This window comes from Balaenoptera musculus, chromosome 8 (assembly GCF_009873245.2).
Source record: "Balaenoptera musculus isolate JJ_BM4_2016_0621 chromosome 8, mBalMus1.pri.v3, whole genome shotgun sequence".
Taxonomy (NCBI): Eukaryota; Metazoa; Chordata; class Mammalia; order Artiodactyla; family Balaenopteridae; genus Balaenoptera; species Balaenoptera musculus.
Window position 1 is genome coordinate 108,200,524 of NC_045792.1, and position 20,907 is coordinate 108,221,430.

Here is a 20,907-nt window from a genome sequence, read left to right on the forward strand (position 1 = left end):
CTATAAAAATGATCTATCAAGTATGCATAAAAACCAAATGGAATTTCCATAAATAGGAAAATAATCATTGAAATTTAAAATTCTTTGGTTAGGTTTAACAGCAGATTAGAAACAGTTGAAGAAATAACTAGTGAATTGGAAGATGGATCAGAAGACATTATCCAGAACACAGTACAGAGAAACAAAGTGATTTTTTTTAAAAGAGAGAGAGAGAGAGAGAGAGGGGCACTAAGAGACATAGAGGGGATTGAGATGGTCTACCAAATGTCTAATGAAAGTTCCAGGAGAGATAATGAACTAAAGCAAAATATGAAGAGATAGTGGCTGAGTATAATCCAGAACTGATGCAACACACCAACCACAGATTAAGGAAACTCACTGAATTCCAAGCAGAATGAACAAAAGAAGCTCTCTAATAACACAACATAGTGAAAATGCAGAACACTAGAGTCAAAGGAAAGAGCTTAAAAGTAGCCAGAGAGAAAAAATACGTTGCCTTCCAAAGAGCAATGACTCACTGTCATCTTTGTTCTCAGTGGAAACAATGGAAGTCAAAGTACAGTTGGACAATCTTTTCAATGTGTGAAGAGAAAATCTTTTTGGTAACCTAGGGTCTAGAATTTTATACCCAGTGGAAATATTTTTTAAGAACAACAGTAAAACAGTCATCTTAAAACAAATAAAATCAGAGGGATTTTGATTTTCACTGAAGGAAATTCTAATGAGTACTTCAGCCAGAAAAAAGTGACCCCAGATGTAAGATCTGAGATGAAAAATAAATGATGAGTGACAAAAGGGGCAAACAGGTGGGTAAATTTAAACACATATTGATTGTATAAAACACTACTAATTATGCTTGAACTAAAGTATACAACAAGACATATAAGTCAGCAGGAGAGATTGAAACTAAAATGTCCTAAGGTCCTTATTTTATTCCAGATGTGGGTAAATATAGCAAATGGCTCTATTATATAACCATTTACAATGTCCTAGGTTAACCTCTACAAGAATGGCCATATAACTTCAAAACCAGTAGAAGAAAAAATGGAATGAGAAATAATCATCAATCCAACAAGAGACAAGAAAGAGGACCGAAGTAAACATTAAAAAATTTAGTACAAATGAAAAGCACAAAATACATTGCTAGAAAATCAATCAAAAGATATTGGAAATTACATTAAGTATAAATGTATTAAATGATTTTTAAAAACCTAGCCACACAGTGTTTACAACAGGCACCTAAAATGTGTATACAGGATTAAAGAGACAAGATTAAAAAACCCGACACCAAAATCAGAAAAAAAAGTCACAATAAAACTAGAGAACAATATCTTTTATGAATAGAGATACAAACATTCCTAACAAAATCTCAGCAAACAAAATCCAACAACAGATAAAAGAGATCATATATCATGATCAGGTGGGAAATACAAGATTGGCTTAACACCCCCAAATCAATTAATGTATCACATCATATTAATAGAATAAGGGCTAAAAGGCATGTGACCATCTCAAAAGATGCAGAATGGGCAACTGAGAAAATCTAACATCCTTTCATGATAAGAGCTCTGAACACACACCAAGAATAGAAGGAAACATCCTCAACCCAATAAAGAGCATCTAATGAAAATCTACATCATATTTAATGGTGAATGACTGAATACTTTTCCCTGTAAGACCTTCTCTAGCCACTTTTAGTCAACATCTTACTGGACAGTCACGCCAGTGTAATTAGGCAAAAAAAAAAAAAAAAAAAAAAGAAATTAAAGGCATCCAGATTGGAAGGAAGACCTAAAACTGTCTTTATTCACACATGACACGATCCTGTATGTAGAAAATCCTAAGGAATCAACAACAATAACAATACTTACTAAAATTAATAACAATGAAGTCACAGTTTATAAGCTTAATATCAAAATTTAATTGTATTTCTGTACACTAGTAACAAATAATTCAAAAATGAAATTAAGAAAACAATTCCATTAACAGTAGCATCAAAAATAATAAAATATTTAGGAGGAACGTTAACAAAGGATACGTAAGATTTGTACACTGAAAACTATAAAATATCACAGGAAGAAATTAAAATAGATCAAATAAACAGAAGGATATACCATGTTCATGAATTAGAAGACTCAATATTGTTAAGATGTTAAGTTCTCCCAAATGGATCTATAGATTCAACACAATCCCTATCAAAATCCCAGCAGGCTTCCTCTCTTTTTTTTTGGTAGAAGCTGGCAAGCTGATTCTAAAATTCATATAAAAATTCATAGCACTTAGAATGTGCAAAACAATTTGAGAAAGAAGAAAATTGGAGGACTTACACTACCTGATTTCAAAACTAACTACAAAGCTACAATAATCAAGACAGTGTAACGTGGGTTTAAGGATAGGGATATAGACCAATAGAACAGAATTGAGAATCCAGAAATAAACCTATACACTTATGTTCAATTGATTTTCGACAAAGGTACCATGAAAATTCAATGGGGGAAAAGTAACGTTTTCAACGAATGGTGCCGAGGCAATTGGATATCCATAAGCAAAAAGAACAAAACCCAAAAACCAAAACAGAACAAAAAAACCCCCAAACTTTTCCTCACACCACACCCCAAAATTAACTCAAAATAAATCATCGACCTAAATATAAGAGTTGAGTCTAAAAGCTTCTATGAGAAAAAAATAGAAGAAAATGTTCATGTCCCTGGATTAGGCAAACAGGTCTTAGATATAACATCAAAAGCATGAGTCACACAAGAAAAGATAAGTTGGACTTTTTACAATTTAAAACTTTTGTGTTTTAAAAGACATGATTAAGAACATGAAAAGACAGCCGCAGAATGGGAGAAAATAATTGCAAGTCATATATCTGATAAAGGACTTGTATCCAGAACATATAAACAACTCTTACAACTCAATAACAGAACTACTTAATTAGAAAATAGGCAAGAGAGTTGAATAAACATTTCCCCAAAGAAGACTATGAATGGCTAATAAGCACATGAAAAGTTGCTCAACATCATTAGTGATTAAGGAAATGCAAATCAAACCCACAACTAGAATGGCGAAAAGAAAAAAGGCCAACCATACCATGTATTTGCAAGGATATAGAGAGAGTGGAACCTTTGTACATTACTGGTGGGAAATCAAAATGGTACAGACCCTTTGGAAAACAGTTTAGAAGTTTTTTAGAAAGTTAAACAGAAACTTACCATATGACCCATCAATTCCCCTCTTAGGAACCTGACCAAGAGAAATGAAAACATATGTCCATACACAGACTTGTAGATAAAAGTTCACAGCAGCATTGACATAATAGCCCCAAACTGGAAACAATCCAAACGTCTATCAACTGGCAAATGGATAAACAAAATATGGTTGATCCATACGACAGAATACTATTCAGTGTTAAAAAGAAAAGAAGTACATGATGCAGCACAGATGACCCGCAAGAATGCTACATTATGTGAGAAAAACGAAACACAAAACACCACAAGTTGTCTGATTCCATTTATATGAAGCATCCAGAAAAGGCAAATTTCTAGCCTTATAGAAATTTAAGGATACAGACACAGAAAGCAGGTCAGTGATTGAGTGTGGCTGGCGGTGGGAGCTGGGAATGATTGCAAATGGAATTGAGGGAATTTGGGGGTGTTGAAAAATGTTCTAAAACTTAGTTTTGATGATGTTTGCAAATCAAAGTAGAAATTTACTAAAATGTGTTGTCTACATTTACATTGGGTGAATTTTATGGCATGTAAATTATACCTCAAAAGAAAGCTTAAAAAAAAAAGATTACAAACAAAATTAGGTTTGTATAACGATGATAATAGACTTTAAGGGAAAAAAGAACACTACTTGAGAGAAAGCGGGTGTTATGGAATTAGAAAACATTGAATCCAGCAGTGAATATATACAAATTTGGATATTATATGTATCTGATCATAAGATCTAAAATTACATTAAGCGAAAATTGACAGAAATATAAAGAAAACTAGAAAAATTCCCCACAATAGTTGGCACTTCAACACATTTCTCAGTAATGATAGATCAAGTAAGATAAAAACATTCCAGTGAGGATATAGATCTCAACAAAACAATTAACAAGCTCGTTCTAATGAACACAAGTATAACACTGCACCCAGCAACTTCAGAATACACATGGTATTCAAACATGGAAGGTACATTTACAAAAGTTGATGACATGTTGTACCTGTAAAACATATTTCAAAATGTTCCAAGAGACTGATACCCTACAGGACTTCCCTGGTGGCACAGTGGTTAAGAATCCTCCCTGGTCCGGGAAGATCTCACATGCCTCGGAGCAACGAAGCCTGTGCGCCACAGCTACTGAGCCTGCGCTCTAGAGCCTGCGAGCCACAACTACTGAACCCCATGTGCCACAACTACTGAAGCCCGCGCGTCTACAGCCCGTGCTCTGCAACAAGAGAAGCCACCGCAATGAGAAGCCCGTGCACTGCAACAAAGAGCAGCCCTTGCTCGCTGCAACTAGAGAAAGCCTGCGTGCAGCAACGAAGACCCAACGCAGCCAAAAATAAATAAATAAACAAACTTATTAAAAAAAAAAAAGATTGATACCCTACAGATCACTTTCTTTGACAATAGAGGAATAACAATTATAACAATGACAAAAATCATATTCAAAAATAGCTCCTGGGATAAACAAGAGGTCATAATGGAGACTAGAAAAATCTTTGCGTGAATGAACATTAAAATTAAATGCTATATATCAAAACCTGGGGGATGAAGTTTGAGTGGTATTTAGAGAAAAATAAAAGTATAGTCTTAAATGCACAGTTTAGAAATCTAGAAAGTTTTAGAATTCATAATTATCCAACCTAAGAAGTTAAAGAAAGAATAATACATTAAGCCCAAGTAAATAGAAGGAAGAAAATAAAGAGAAGTGAATGAAACAAAACAAAATCGACAAAAGAGAGGATCAACTAGGTCAAAAGTTTGTTGAAAACATGAATAAAATCATCAACTAGCTGGCAGGCTTGACCAATGGAAAAAAGTGAAGTCACAAACAAACAATATTGGCAATAAAAAAGGGGTCTAACCACTGATGATACAGATGCTAAAATGAAAATAAATGCCAATAAATGTGAAAACTAGGATGGAATGTACAAATTCTTAAAATATGCAACTTATCAAAACTGACACAAGAAGAGATAGAAAACCCCAACTGTCCCATAACCATCCGAGTCATTGACTCGATTAAAAACCTGCCCACAAGGAACACACCAGGCCTAGGTGGCTTTACCTCCAAGTTTCCCCAAACACTCAGGGGAAGACAATCCTCATCCTATACAAAATATTCTAGAATATGGAAGAAGAGGGAACACTTCTCAACTCGTTCTGTGAGGCTCACATACATTGGGTACCATAACCCAATGAGGACACTGTAAGTACATATCTCACCCACAAGTGTGGACAGAAAAACTCTGAAGGAGATATTAGCAGGAGGGCTTCAGCAGTGTTTCAGAAAGCTTATACAATGTGAAGGACTGGTGTGTGGGGGGGAGAGGCCAGAGGCCACATAGATGTCTGGAAAAATAATCTAAGCCCAAGATGCTAAAGGCCTGAACTCAGCGGGGAGGACGTGCAGCTGGCGTGCAAGGGTGAGCAGCGTTGAGGGGCTCTCGGGGTGGTGGTCGGAGCAGGGGGAGTGGCTGGGATGACCAGGGTTCCGGGTCCTGCTCTCAGGCCTGGTGGACGGAGAAGCCTGGGAGGGGGACAGAGCAGGAGCAGGGGGGTCTGGGGCAGACGCCAGGTCCTGGGTGACTGGGCCTACCTGTCAAGGGCAGGGGCTGGGGAGGTGAGGTGGTGGGGAGCCCGGGCTGGGGGGCATTCCTGTCCGGGAGAAAGGTGTGCCTGGCCGGGGTTCTAGGCCGGGGGGGCGGTGGAAGGAATGTCGGGGGCTGGGGGGGGCCCTTCCCACCCACAGTCTCTGAACTGGGGCCTGGAAACCCAGGACTCCCTGTGTCCGGCTCTGAGCCATGAACATTTCCGGCAAAAACAGAGAAGAAAGAAATTCTCCCAGCCCACTGTGTTCCTCATATCAGCAAAAGCAGTGTGAGCTGAGCTTGCAAAATAAACAGGGCTCAATGTAAACACTGCAGCAGGTCCTGGGGACGGAGCTAAGAATACACACTGGGGGAGGAAGGTGGGAGCAGACTTCTCCATCGGGTCCCCAGAGAGCCACAGGGTCCCTGCCCTGGAGCAGCCCTGACAGGGAGGGGCCGGGGGGCTGGGGGCTGCGTTCTCAGGACCCGTCCCAGGGCCTGGCGTGTCGGAATCCGACCACTGCCTCCCGTGGACCTTGCTGCTTGCCCTCACCTTGGCCCTCAGTGTTCCTACCCGGCCTCTTCTCAACCAGACCCCTTCTGTTTGTGAAATACTCTTCTGCTTTCTTCTGTCTCTCTCCACCTTATCTCCCCTTCTGTCTGCGGCTTCCACCGGGACCAGCTCTTTACCTAACCAGCTAACTAGGCAACAGCTCAACCTCTCCGGGCCTCAGTTTCCCCACTGGTAAAAGAGACTTTATTTGGGCAAACGAGTCCTTGCCAGAGTAGAGGACGCAACGTGACAAAGCAGTTCAAGCCCTCTCCTCGCACAACTAAGGGGGCCAGCGGGCTCCCCAGGCCGGTGGGGTGCAGGCTGTGGCAGGGGAACGCCGTGTCTGCTTCCCATGCCCCTGGAGCGAGGCTGGCTGTGCAGGCCAGGGGGCATCCTGAGGGCGGGTGGGGGGCTCTGAGCAGGAGCGCGAGCTGCAATGAGGCTGCAGGACCCCGGAGAGAAGGAAGTGTGGGGGGCCCTCCAGCCCACGTGGCCCCTGGACTGGACATGGGAAGGGGACTCCTTGCCGGGAAACGGAGGCCCCCCCTGAAAAGGCTCAGCTGGCTTCCCCCACCCCCGGTGACTCCCTGCAAGTGGACAGCCCGGCCACTGACACTCAGAGTGACCTGCCCCCAAGATGGGGATGGGGCAGCCGCTGTGCACCCCGAAGTCCCCTCCCCCTCCTCTCCAAGCCCCTCGTCCTGTGGCTGCGTGAGCCGGCCGGGACGGGACCGCCGTCACCGCCGAGGGCCTGAGCTGAGATGAGGAAGCAGTTGGGGGCCAGGCTCCCTTCCGGCCTGAGGCCAGCCCGGTGGGGTTGGGGGAGGTCCGGGGCTCCGGCTGGGGCTGGCGGGCCGGCTGGCACTGCCACCACTGCAGGCCTGCTGGGCTTCCCAGGGCTGGACGGCTGCTGGATTTCCTGCCCCCAACTTCCCTCAGTCAGCAGGATTGCGAGGGGGGTTGTTTATGGTCCCGATGGCTGCGGTGATAACGTGGGGCCTGGGACACGCCACTGTGCCCTCTGGGCCCGGCGGGGCCCTTTCCCAGGGTCTGTCCCCGAGGGGGGCATTGGCTAGCGGGGGAGGGGCTGGGCAGGCTGAGCTGGACGCCGGCCCACGGCAGCCTCTGCCCGGGTCCAGCACGTGTCCAAGGGGCAGAGATTCAGCGTGGAGCACGGCCTGCTCCCTGCCTTGAGACCTGGGGGCGTGACTGTGCCTCTCGGGCGGAACCAGCTCCTGGGAGGCAGGAGGGGGACGAAGGCGACACAGAGCCCATCTCCCTGAGTGTGTGCGGAACATCCGGAATCCTTGCTGCCCAGAAACGGCCCCTGTCCCGGGCGCAGAGACTGACGGTGGAGGCCACCAGGGGCCTTGCTCCCAACCTTGCCCCCAGGGATCAGGGACTCCAGAAAACCCTTCCCTTTGTTGTTCAGATCTGAAGAAATGTGGTCCCATAATTCTGTACCCCCAAGGCCAACATGGGCCGCACCTCAGCCCACCACACCGACCCTGGCTGGACAAGGGCTGAGCCCTGGTTCTCAGACCCCCACCGGCTGCCAGATGGCTCCAGGGGACCCTGTCTCCTACCCATCGTCACCCCCAGAGGACACCAGGCTCTGGTTTAGGTTTCAAGGGGTGGCCTGTCCCGAGGAACAGTGGGCAGAGCTGTAAGAGAGGCCCAGGACAGTGGGACAGAGGACAGAACCAGACCAGGGCAGGGACTTGAGGAGGGGTGAGCACATCTGGACGACAGGGCAGTGGGGCCGCTCCCAGGGCTGCTGGGCCACCACGACCCCTGCCAGCGGCGGGGGCCAGTCAGTGAAGGCTGCCTTGGCCAGAGCTGTTCCAGAGCTGGGCAAGGAGGGGAGGGGGGGTGCCTGGGTTCTTTCCCCGGCTCTACCTCTGCATCCGTTGATGCCTGGAAGCCCCGCCCTGCCACCCCACCCCCCAACCACGCAGGGTGCCTGGTCTGCTGTACTGGGCGTGGCCACCTGCTGCTTCTCCCGGAATGTGGCAGCCCCGAGTCCCTGGTCCCACACGAGAGGAAGAGTGAAAGCCAAGGACGGGTCACCAGAGAGGCGAAGTCCAGGCCCCAGAGCCTCTGAAGCCGCTCAGCCTGGGGAGCTGACCGTTCCCAGTTGCAGTTCCCATCCTGCCAGACAGGGCATCTGCCACTGGACCATCTGCCTGGGCAAAGGAGAGCCACCAGGCCCGCTGAGGCCTGTGCTGACCGAGACGGGCCAGCCCTCCGGCGGGGCCAGGGTGTTGGCATCACACAGCCCCAGAGGGCCAGGCCCGAAGTGAGGGCCCCCGTGGGCACCTGCACAGCGGCCCTCCCCCACGTACAGGATCGTGGCCCCATAACCACCCAGGCCGGGGAAGACTGCCGGTGGGCAGAGGGTCGTCCTGCAGGCCCAGGCCAGGGTGGGTGGGGCAGGAACCCGGAGCTGTGCCCCTGCCCGCCTGCCCAGCTGCAGCAGAGATGGACACGGGCCAGAGCCAGGCGTTGCCCAGGAAACCGAGAGTCGGACGCACTCCCTGCTCAACCGAAATTCCTCTATTTTTAGCCCCCCGGCTGCTTTCAGATAAAGTCCATGTAGATGAACGAGCTGTTGGGCAAGATAACAGCCTGCTCCAAACCACGGAGACTTCAAAGGGCGGCAGGCCGCCCCCTCCCATTCCACAGACCCTGCGAGGCTCCCAGGATGCCCTGGGAAGGGGTTCCGGAGCTGAGAGGCGGGGCCGCGGGCACAGAGCCCGGCGGGGACTGGGGCGTCCCGGCCACTGAGGCCGCTGGTGCCCCGGAGCGGAGGGAGCACGGCGTCCACGTCCCACCCGGACACCCAGCAGGGCCTCGGCCGACACTCCCCACCTCCCTTGCTGTCAGGACCCTGCAGAGGAGGGTCCGGGAGCCCACATCCCCTCCTCCCCACTTGATGCACCCTCGTGTCCCTGTCGGCACCTCTGAGTCCTTGCGTGCAAGCGGGCTGGGGGCTGAGGGAGCCGCAGGCAGCTGGGACAGCCCTGCCCACCTCAGCGTGCACTGGGCGGGCCTCAGCTATGCCAGGGAGGGGACTGCGGGCACTCGCTGCCACTTGCCAATAATGATGCCACTTGTCAGAGGTCTAAGACCAGCCTGGCCTTCAGCGCCCTCCTCCCGTGGGGACTGACGCCCGGTGCACATGGGGGAGGAGCTGGAGCCCCACGTCAGGGAGGCCACACCGAGCACAGATGGAAGGAAGGAAGGAAGGAGGGAAGGAAAGAAGGAGGGAGGGAGGGAGACCCCAGACACCTAGGGCACCATCCAAGCCCTGCACGCTCAGGACAGAGCAGGAGAGTGAAACGCCGCTGTGTGTCCGGGCCCCAAGGACGCTGCCCGCCGCCCGCCAGCAGCGATGCCGCGTGGCCCGCGAGAGCTGGCGTGGGCTCAGGCGCCTACCTTGTCCTCCACGCGGTTCAGGCGGGCACCGATCGTGTTGCTGCCTCGGTCCTTCGTCTTCTCTGTGGGGTTAAAGCACCCAAGTCAGGGACGCCTGGGCTGGCAGACGGGGAGCGGTGGGCAGGTGACCCCGACTGGGCTCGGGGAGAAGGGCGATGGGGGTGAGGGAGTGAGGGTCAAAGGCCTGAACCTATGAGAATGTCTCTTAGAAGCTCTTCTGTGGTGAGAACTTCAGGGGCGGCAGTGGGTGGGCCGGGCGCTGGCGGGCTTGTCCCCACTCCACCCTTTCCGGTTCCGTGACCTCCGAGAGCCTCACAGGACAGGCATCCACCCTGCCCGGGGGCTGCCTGAGATGGTGCCCGCTGTACAAAGGCGACATTCCGCCCCAAGGGGGCCCTTGCTCTGGCCGGGGAGGCCTGTCGCCCCTGCGGCCCCTGCCGTCCCGTCCCTGAGTGAGCTGTGCCTCCCACTTGAACTTGGGCTAGGGCAACCCCGAGGAACAGGCCTGGCCCTGCCCTCCCTGGTGTGACCCCTAGCCGCCCTCCGGAGGACATGAGGCCGTGCCTCAGAGCTGGAGAGTGGCACCCCCCTTGCTCCCCAACGCTCTAGCTGCTCACCCCCCAACTCCACTCCCAGGCCCCCCCCTTCCCAGGGTCCTGGTCACGTTTCCACACTCAGATCATCAATGGCCTAGAAAAGCCTGCCATTTATAAGGACGCATGCAGGTTCTTGCACTAACTGAAAACCCCTTGTAAATCATGTTCGAAGCCAGTTTGCTTAGGGTGGGTCTACCTGCCCCCCTCTCTAGATATCCTTGCGAGACATGCACTTTCTGATGGTGGAAGAGGCAGGCGTGGGTGGAGGGATGGTAGGAGGGTGTGGCCTGGGCTGCCACGCCCAGGGTGTCTCAATGCAGAAACCCACCTGAGACGGAGATGAAGAGGGAGGGCTTCCCGATGGACTGGTCCAGCCTGGGGGGGGAGGGAGGGAGACGGAGACCAGCTCACACTTGGCCGGGGCACCGCACGGACATCTGGCCTGTCGGTGGGTGGATGGGCTGATGTGCCCAGCAGGACAAGCTGCCCGCCCCCTCTGGGGGCCGCCCCTCACCGCCACCCAAAAACCAGCCCGGTGCCTCCCAGGTTCCAGAGGCCCATGCTCCCAAGGGGGCCTGGGGTGGGGCACTCAGAGGTGAAGGGCAGTGGTTGGGCTGCCTCTTTGTCACCCTCCCTGGGCACAGCAGGGTCCCAGGATAGCCCAGTGTCCTGAATGTTCCCAGAGAGGCAGGCCTGCAAGTGGGCCCTTCCGGGGCGAGGCCAGGTCGCTGGGCTGGGTGGGCTTCACGTCCCTGTAGTAGGTCAGCAACAGGGGCGGGGGCAACCTGAGCCCCTGGCCTGTGCTGTGGTCAGGACAGGCACATCTCCCAGCCACACCCTGCGTCGCACAGAGCTCGGTTCCCAGGCCAGCCCACCGTGGAGATGCAGCTGGTCTGAGCCCACGCAGGCCCCCAAGGACCACGCTGCTTCCACGAGGATGAGCTCTGTGGGCCCCAAGTCAGAAGCCAGAAGACGTCGGCTCCCAAGAGTTGAGGTGCTCAGCTCCCAACTGGTAGGGTCTCTCCCGGAGGTGGTGTCTCCTGGGGCTGGACCTGGCCCCTGCTCACAGGGTGCGTGCTGGGCTGTGAAGCGTCCAGCATCTCTGAGGTGTGGACATGTGTGGAGCGAGCCCCTGCCCCCTCCCCCGCCCGCTCAGACCCCCCCTTCCCCTGTGCCCCGCGCCCCGGGCGCCGTGCGCCCACCTCCTCTGCAGCTCCTTGACGCGCACCATGAGGTTGAGGTGGCCCTGGGAGTACTGCTCGATGACGTCCCGCACGTCGTAGGGCTTCCGCGCTTGCTGCGGTGGGAGAGAGAGAGTCACGCTGCGGGCTCCGCGTTAACGCGGTGACCGCGCCTGCCTTCCGTGGTCTTCCCGGATTTAAGGAGCTGCCCACGTGGCACCATGGGGCAGCCTGGATCAGCGCACATGCGGTGGCCGGGCTCATCCCCCCCGGGGAGCTGGGTGACCCTGGGCCAGTACCTCGGCCTCTCTGGGCCTCAGCTTCCTGCCGGCTCACCTGCAGGGACCTGCCCATTCTCCCTTTCCAGGCCACCGGTCCCTGTTTTCAAGCTGCCTTGGAAGAGCTGGCCCAGCTGAGGGCCTGGGGGCGGGGGGCCAGCATGGCTGCCAGTCACTGGGTGGAGGGCACAGCTTTGTGAAGCCACCGCCTGCCTGGGCCCCAAGCTCACCCTCCCCACACTTGTTGGCCGGCGCACCCACTGTTCTTGGGGCGGGGAGGTGGCCCACCCCACCCCCTTCCCAGGCAGTCCCCTGAGCTGAGCAGGGGTGGCCCCGGGGGACAGGCCTCCTGCTGGGGCTCCCAGGCTGCCTGGGAAGAGAGGATGGTCCCATGGCAGGCCTGGGGCCATGGGGGCAGGGAAGGTGACCCCAGAGCTCCAGGCTTGGCGCCAGCCCTGAGCCCATAAATGCATCCGGGGCTCAGGTGAAACCACAACAGAGAGAACGGGGGCTTCTCACGATGTCAGCAAAACCTCCAGCCGCATTTATGGCCTCGATCCCGGGAGCTCACGGTCTGAGGGTCTCGCCCAGGTAGCATCGGGCTGGCCGAGTGGGGGTCTGATGGCCCAGGAGGCCCTTCGCCCACACAAGCGAGCCAGAGCCACGTGGGGACACAGGCCACTTCTCTTGGGAGAGCCGCGGGGAGACAGGGTTGGGGGCCCCAGGTGGTATCATTAACCCTGAAGGGCCCACACTAGTGATGGGCTGGGAGGTTACTGCCTCTTGCTGGGGAGTGTAGGGGGCCTGAGAGACACGCCAGACAGCTGGCAGGGCAGGGCGGGGCTGGCGGGTCAGAGGGTGAGAAGGAATAAGGCACAGATGCCCACTGAGGGTCAGGGCCAGGTCTCAACCCTGGGAGCCCCAGGGCACCTGTCTTCCCTGCCCACCTGAGGCCTCCTTCTCCTTGGAGTGCCACCCCAGAGACTGGGGCTACCCCAGGCTAAGGGTAGGGCCATCTCTGCCTTCCAGAAAGATGGGGTTCCCCTGAGGGCAGGGTCCTGCCTCGATCTCTGGGCACCTTCGGACATGTCCAGGGGCCCTGCCATCAACGCTGGCGGCTTAACTAAGTTCTAGCAGCTCCGCACATCGTCCTGGACCCCAGGGATCCCGAGGCAGCGCAGAATCCGGCTCCCTGTCAGGGACCGGGCCCAAGAATTCCAGGGGGTTCCTGCTCCCGCAAGATCCGCCAGGCGGGGCCCTCACAGGTAACACCCAGCCCCACTCTGGGCCCTGGGACCACCCTGTGTCCCTTTGTGGCCTACATGCCGAGGCCCGTGGTGGGGTCTCAGGGTCAGGAGTGGGATGGGACTCTGGCAGGCTCTCTGACTTGCCACACACTCAGCTTCAGGACAAGTGTAACAGTGGCACTTCGCTACAGGCTAGTGGTACTACCCCAGGGCTCAGTTTGTCCTTCTGTGAGATGGGGATGCGGAGCCCTCTGGCTGACAGGGAGGGAGTGGGGATGCAGTAAGACGGTAGGTGAGAAAGGCCAGCGGGTCCTGAGCTGGCTCTTGCCAGGAGAGCCCGAGGTGGCTGTGATAGCGTCTGCGGCTGAGCCCGGGGTCTGCACTGCTGTTTAGCGCACACGCCACTGCATTGTGATCTTGGCCTCCTGTGAGCGACACTGGGCACCTCCAGGCCTGCCGGTGCGGTCTGGGGGGGGATCAGAAGAGGGGAAGGCTGGCTTCAGAGGTCCAAGTGGGGCAGGCCTGGCCTGGAATGGAGCGGGTCCTTGCCCTGGTCTCCCAGACACCCTGGGAGGTCACGGCCCACTGCGTGCAGGTGAATTTGGGCACCTGAACGTGTTAAGAGCCTCTGTGTGCACAGAGGTATATGGATGTCCCTGTGGGAAGGCATAAGAGGACAGGTGACAGGTGTGTGTGTGCCTGGGCATGCGTGTGCATGTCTGCAGAAGTGAGGCGGGTGGGGCTCGTGAGCAGGGCTCCCACCCCTGGCCTCACCTTGTCTAGGGTGTGGACCACAGCGGGGTAACCGACGCCCGGCTGACACCCAGGACCCGTGGCGCGGTGGGGTCCCAGGCCCCCTGAGACTCATCTCGGAGCTGAGAAGCGCACCTCCCGCCCCCCCAACCAGGGTCTGGTCAGAGCTCCTGGAGGCCCTTGTCGAGCGGTGGCCTGGGGCCCAGCTGGAGACATCATCTCAGCTTTCTCTCCGGAGCTCATTTCCTTGGCAGCAGCAGGAGCCTGAGATGAGCCGAGATAATGCCGGGCTGTCCAGACTGACCGCCGGTGGACATGCGAGTTCAAGGCAAACGTGAAGGGCTAAGAGGCTCTGGCTCCTCCGGCCAGACACAGGGGCGGCCAGCTGGGTACTTATCGGCCGGCGAGGCGGGCAGGGGGGCCACCCGCCACTTCTGCAGCCCCTGAGGCCAGATGGGGGTGGGCGTGCAGCAGACAGACAGACGGGCTGCTGCGGGGGAAGGGACGGCATCCCTGACAGCTGGGCCTGGGTGGGGGGCCACCCCTGGAGCCCCACAGAGCTCCTCACTGCCAGGGCCTCGCCCACCGCTTCTGCTTCCGTGGGTCCCTCCTTGCTGGAGGGCTCCTGCTCCCATCCCTCCCGCTGCCCCAGCTTCTGGCCTTGCTCAAGAGCCTTTGTACCCGAGGGCAAACCAGGAAGCTCCCAGGAGCGCCTCCACTCCGAGGGCCCCGCCCAATTTATTTAAGGCCCCCCCAGGGGTCCTGCGCAGAGGGGAGGGGCAGGGAGCAGGGGAGGTGAGGCTGCCCAGCCTCCTTCCAGAAGCCTCCAGGCCATTCGCAGGACCCTGGCCTGTGTCCTGAGGCAGAAAAGGAGACCCTCGGCCTGGAAGGGAGGTCAGCAGCCAGTTTCCTTGCCTGCATTTCTGTGACGGGCGCGCACCAGCGTTCAGAGCTGCTCCAGCCGCTGTGGGCGCCCATCTGCCCAGGGCGGTCTGTGGTTCTGAGCTGGAAGCTGCTCACGTCACCCCCAGAGCTGGGCCTGCCATGAGCCCCAAGGTTCCGCCTGCCCTGCGGGGTGCCCCAGACCCTGGGAGCAGCCCCCAGGAAGCCTGGTGTCCACCCTGGCACGGCCCTGCCTGGCCCAACAGTGCCCCAGGCAGCAGGTTATGGCCTCTGCCCTGACGGGGCCTGCTCCGGAACGCTGGTGGCCCAGCTGCTCAGGCTGGGGACCGTCCCCATCCTGGAAGAGTCCCCACTGACCCTTCTGCTCCCCAGGTTGACGTCTGTGGTTTTAGACGTCACCACCAACGCCCCTCCAGCGAGGGCGACACATCATGGCCCTTCCGGGGGCCTCCTCTGCTCTTGGGAGCAGTCCTGCCCAGACCTGACCCCTGAGGGGCTTCCTGCCATTCCTCCTCCCCCCTCCCCAGGAGGCCAGCCCGCCCTCACCCAGCGCCCCCTGAGCTCCCTGCTCCACCAAGCCACCCCTCTGCTGGCACCGCCAGGGCAGCGGGCCCTCGGGGAAGGAACAACCACAGAACCCAGCCGCCCTCCGTCCGGGGCCGTCGGATCTCGCCCAGAACGCTGCTGGGCAGACCTCCTGGCGCCGGCCGACACTAGCATTCACCGCGACTCTTTTGTTTCAACGATGAGGAGTCCCAGGCCCTGGTGGGAGCCTTGGCACAACTTGGCCCAGTTTGGTGGGGAACGGCCTCCCTCCAGGGCTGCAGGCAGACAGACGGGCAGGCAGCAGGATGCCACCGGGGACTCTGTGCGCAAACCACCCAGCCAAGGGGGCCACGGGTGCTGCCGGGTAGCCGGAGGAACGGGGCGGCCGGGCCAGGGCCTCACCAGGGCTGTCCCTGGGGCCGGGATCAGTGGCGGTCGCGTCGTGGCAGAGCCTGTGTGAGGGCTGGGCACCCGTGGACGCCGTCCTGGGCCAGCACCTTGGGCTCTTGTTCCCACTACCAGCGGGGGAAGGGTTCTTCCCCAGGGCTGCCGGGGGGTGGGGTCTTTCCAGAACCCCGCACCGAGTCTGGCTCTGTGGCCTGGGCGGGTGAGGGCTCTGCTGAGGGGGCTGGAAGGCGCCAGTGGCGAGCCTTCAGCCTGGGGTGGGAGGGAGGCACGGCCCGGAGGGGTCTGGCTCTTGTCCCAGCCTCGTTGTGACCGCCCAGGGGGTGTGAACAAGTCACCCCCAACCTCCCCTGCTTGGCGAAGCAGGCCCAGGGGATGTGGACGCTGGCTGGCTCTGGGCGACCCCCAGCCCTGGCTCCACCAAGGACTCACTTTTGAAAGGCACCGGAGGCCAAGCCTTCTGGAAAGAGAATGACCTCCCCCAAGGGTCCCTGCTTCCTAAGGCTCCATGTTCTCAGAGTCAGGGCTGAGCTGGGCCCCGCTCCTCAGACGGAGGACGGTTCCCACGTAGGAAGGAGGGCACCAAGCCTGTCGCCAGCTGGCTTCCTCTGCAGTCTCCCAGGGCCTGCTGCAGGAGACCCAGCCCTGGAAGGAGTGCCGACGGGGAAGCCCACAGTCTCCAGCCCCGCCCAGCCCGAGAGACCCTACCTCTCCCTGCAAAGGTGGGCCACCCCGGGGCACAGAGCAGGGCTTGGGTCTCCCCTCTGTTCCGACTCGCACAGGGTGGGCGAGGGGGACAAGAGCCCTGAGCCGGCCTGGGACAGAGCACTTCCTGCCCAGGTGACGCAGGGCGGGCTCCGCACCCTCTTTGAGTCACTCCCACTCCTGTCTGGTGGGGCGGGGGAGGGGCGAGTGAGCCCCCGGGCTTTGTGTGCATCTGGGCTCTGCGCTGGGCCTCAGGGTCCAGGTCGATCAGGGAAGTGTCCCTCCAGAGTCTGCTGTCTTGGGGACGGATCCTGAAGTCATGGCAGGGTGTTTGATGGGTGAAGGGTCAGGTCTCAGATATGGCAGGGTATGGAGACCCCGCAGCCTGCGCTGTGGGTGGGAGAGGGGCTTTCGGGGTGGACAGGGCAGGAGGGCTGAGTGCAGGACTCACCTGGAATTTCTTCTTGGCCACAAAATACTGCATGCGCCGAATGACCTTGATGGTGGCCCGGTGGTGCTCCCGCAGCCTGTGGTGGAGAACGGGGAGGAGGGCGTGAGTGGGGACCTTGATGGTCATCCCGCGCCCACCACTGTCAGAGGCTCAGAGGCTTCCCAAGTGTGCCCCCCATCCCCGGCAAAGGGCCGGGCCTTTCCAGAAACAAAGAGAATGTTCAACCCCCTCGGATGGGGATCTGCAAGCTCACATCCTGGTGGCAGGAGGAGAGGCTGAGGCCAAGAGGCTTTAAATTAGGGGGATGACCCTAGAGGGACCCTCGCCTTGCTGTCGCTCGGAAGTGGGGTAGGAGTCAGGGTCCTGAGTTGGCAATGGCTATGCCCTTCACTCACGGTAGAGCCACAGAAGCTTCTTTCTACCCTTGGGCCTTCTGGCTGCTCACTAGTAGAGTGGGGAGGGGGTACAAACAGATGACACCTAAGGCCCCTTTCAGCTGGAAGGTTCTATAGCCCACCCACCGGTACCCACTTGGAAAATATAAGGCTGCCGGACAAATTAGCCAGGGATAGTGACCACCTGAGCCACCCTGTTAAGGAGACCGTGTGGTGTCCCCTCTGAAGTTCCTTCTAGAAACATCATTAAAAAGGGAAACACAATCGTTGATATATATATGTGCATAGGAAAAAGACCGGAAGGAAATACATCCACATGGAACCAGTGGGGATTTTGCTTCTGGCTCTGAAGCTTGCATCTGACCAAACCTTCTGCTGAGAACACCACCACAGCTGTGTGATGGCTTTGAGAGCAAGGAAGACTCCAAGGGCTGAGATCCCAGAAGAGAAACAAACTGGGAGAGCCCACGTGTGCGTTTGTGCGTTTGTTGTGTGGGGCACACGAGCCGAATGGGAGGCAGGGGGCTCCCTGAGCTGGCAAGATAAACAGGAGTCCAGGGCTGCAAAGACATCCAGGACTTGATGGGCCAAGATCCTGGTGAATGGGGGGCCACAGAGAAGGAAGCCCCCTTTCACGCAATTTCCCCTTGAAGCATTTGTGAACTAAGCTGCACAGCATGGGGTGAGATTCTGAGAAACGGAGCAAGAAGCAGCTGCTAGAAGGATAAAAATCTAAGCAGAGGCCTCCACAGACTCACGTCACTGGGGAGAGGAGAATTGCGATTCAGAGTCACCAAGGAGATGGGGTCCTGGCAAACACCCCAAGCTTTCAGATGAGACCCCCCCCGAACCCTGCCATAGCCTCAAATCACCTCAATTCCCACCTGGAGCAAGGTGCTCTGTCCCGTACCTTTTGCACACCAGAGAAAACCGAATTATCTGCAGGGATAAGATCATGGAGCCTCTATTTTGTTTTTAATACTCAACAGACTGAAAACCAACGGACAAAACAGACCACGGAAACAGATCTAAAGGTGTGGTAGATTCAGTGCCTTAAAGACTTGTAGCTCTTGCGTCAAGAGATAGAGTTGCTTTTCCCACTGCTTGAATTTGGGCTGACCTTGACCCTTATTGTGATGAAAAGAATGCTGGGGAAGTCCCATCGTGTATAACTTGTGTGCTCTTGGAATGTGGTCGCTTGAACCACCTGAGCTGGCTGGCTGGAGAGGCCACGTGGAGAACCGTGGTGCTCTGGCCAAGAGCCAGCACCAAGCAATAGGCATGTGAATTGAGGCCATCTTCGACCATCCGGCCCTGATAAGCCTCCAAGGGGACTGCAGCTGCGAGAGTCACCCCACGCAGAGCCAGCAGGACGACCTCCCAGCTGAGCCGAGTCCAAATTGCTGACCCACAGACTCATGAATAAGGAAAGAGCTGTGGTGTGAAGCCACTAAATTTAGGTGTTGTTTGCCATGCTGCAATAGATTAAAAGAAATTAGGACCCCAAAGTGGGGTACATCATATCAAAATCCTGAAATGCATAGTGCTGGTTTGGGGACCAGGCATTGGGCAGAGGCTGAAAAAAAAAAGGGCCTATCGTAAGATGCTGGACTTTGGACAGGGTGCCATCTCTAATCGCATGAGACTTTGGGGTCTCTTGGAGGGGTGAGTGAATTTTGCTTTGGGGGGAACGTAAAAAGTTATGGCCAGAGGGCAGGCGGGGGGAGGTTAGAGATGGGTGTAAATCCTTTGCAGTTCCCCCCGATTGGAGTTCCCCTCAACTATTTCCATCATCATGGAATGCTGCTGCCATGTGGACATGTCTGAGCTGGGCTGCTAGAAAAGCCACGTGGAGGAGAGCTGAGGCACCCTGGCTGACAGCCCGACAGCTCCAGACTCCGGAGGCTAGCTAAGACCACCCAGTCACCACCAGGCTGCCGCTTGGACGAGCCAGGTGAGACCAGCCAGATGAGGAGCCCAATATGCTGACCCACAGACTCAGGAGCAAACAGATGAATTGGTTTGCTTCAGAGTTTTTAGATAAGGACTTGAAAATAACCTTGATAAATAGGTTCAAGAAAATAGATGACAAGATGGAGAATTTCACCAGAGCATTGAAATCTATATGAAAAAGAAAGAAAGGAAATTCCAGAACAAAAAGGACACTCATGGAAATTAAGAAATGCAGTAGATGAATTTGATAGCAGAGGAGAAGAGAATACTTGTGAATTGGAGAAAATAGCCAGGTTAGAGTATGGAGGGAAAGTAGAATTAAACATATAGGAAAAAGTGCAAAGCATATAAGATAAGGTTAGAAGTTCTAATACATGTAACATCTTAGAAGGAGAGGAGGCAAAATGGAGAACAAATAATTTTGAAGCCTCAGTGGCACAGAATTTTCCCAAAATGATGGAAGACATCAAGCCACAGATTCAAACAGCTCTTTGGATCCAGCTGGAGAGAGAGACAAGGTACAACAGACCCAGGCCCATCGGAGTAACCCTGCTGAAGACCAAAGGCACAGGGAACATTGCAGAAGCTCTAAAGTCAGGGGGGTGGGGGTGGGAATGATGACACATTATCCTGATGGTTGACTTGTCAACGGAAAGGATGAAAGCCAGAATGACATCCTTAAAGTGCTCAAGGAAAATTCCTACCAACTTAGCATGCTATACCCATCAAATATGTTCCTAAAAATGAAGGTTCAAGTGAAATAATCCAGTCACGAAAGGATAAACTCTGTATAGTTCCACTTGTATGAGGACCTAGAGTCGTCAAGTCTACAGAGACAGAAAGTAGGATGGTGGGGCTGGGCCTGAGGGGAGGGGGATGGGGAGTGAGCGTTCAATGGGGACAGGGTGTCAGTTTGGGAAGATGAAACAGTTCTGGAGATGATGGTGATGGTTACACAACAACGTGAATGTGCTTAATGCCCCTGAATGATACAGTTAAAAATGGTTAAAATGGTACATTTCATGTTATGCATATTTTCTACAATAATAATAAAAAAAGAAGGTGAAAACTAGACCAGGAGAATTCACTGCTGGGAGACCTGCACTGAAAGAACGACTTAGGGGGCTCCCCAGGTAGAGAGCAATGATCCCAGAAGGATGCACAAAAATACAAGACGGAATTAAGAAGGTAGAAAAGGACAGATACGTGAGAAAGTTTAAGTTAGTAAATCAAATTGACTGAAATAATCATGATAATGTTTCCTGAGGTTTAAGGCATAGCTATAGCTAAAAATACATGATAAAAATAGCATAAAAGGGAGGAGGCATCAGTGGAGGTAAACAGTGGTGAGCACCATGTGTTGCCAGGGAAACGGTAAAAGTGCTCATCTGAGGTCGACTTCAGTGAGTCAAGGATGTGTATGATAATCTCTAGGCAACCACTGAGGGAATAATAAAGGACTGTAGAATTAACAAGCTAACAGGGGATAAAAATTAATTAATAACAATTTTTGATTAACCCAAAGAAGCAGGAAAGGAAGTCAAAAGGAAGTGATGGAACAAATGGGGAAAAAAAAAGTGAGATAGTAGATTGCATGCATTGCAGAGGGACTAAATATTCCAATTAAAAAACCAAGATTGTCAGATGAGATTTAAAAAAACAATTTGATGTTGCCTATAAATATACTGAAATA

The 20,907-nt window shown here is 54.1% G+C and overlaps 1 protein-coding gene across 1 annotated transcript in view; it reads right to left on the reverse strand.

The window, feature by feature from the left end:
* KCNQ1 (potassium voltage-gated channel subfamily Q member 1) overlaps positions 1-20,907 on the reverse strand; it is a 350,619-nt gene that overhangs the window by 61,922 nt on the left and 267,790 nt on the right. Inside the window, exons 12-15 of the mRNA XM_036861606.1 lie at positions 16,867-16,942; positions 11,600-11,694; positions 10,726-10,772; positions 9,802-9,863 (exon numbers count right to left, since the gene is read on the reverse strand). Of these exons, the coding sequence (XP_036717501.1) occupies positions 9,802-9,863; positions 10,726-10,772; positions 11,600-11,694; positions 16,867-16,942 (280 nt within the window). The remainder of the gene's footprint in view (positions 1-9,801; positions 9,864-10,725; positions 10,773-11,599; positions 11,695-16,866; positions 16,943-20,907) is intronic.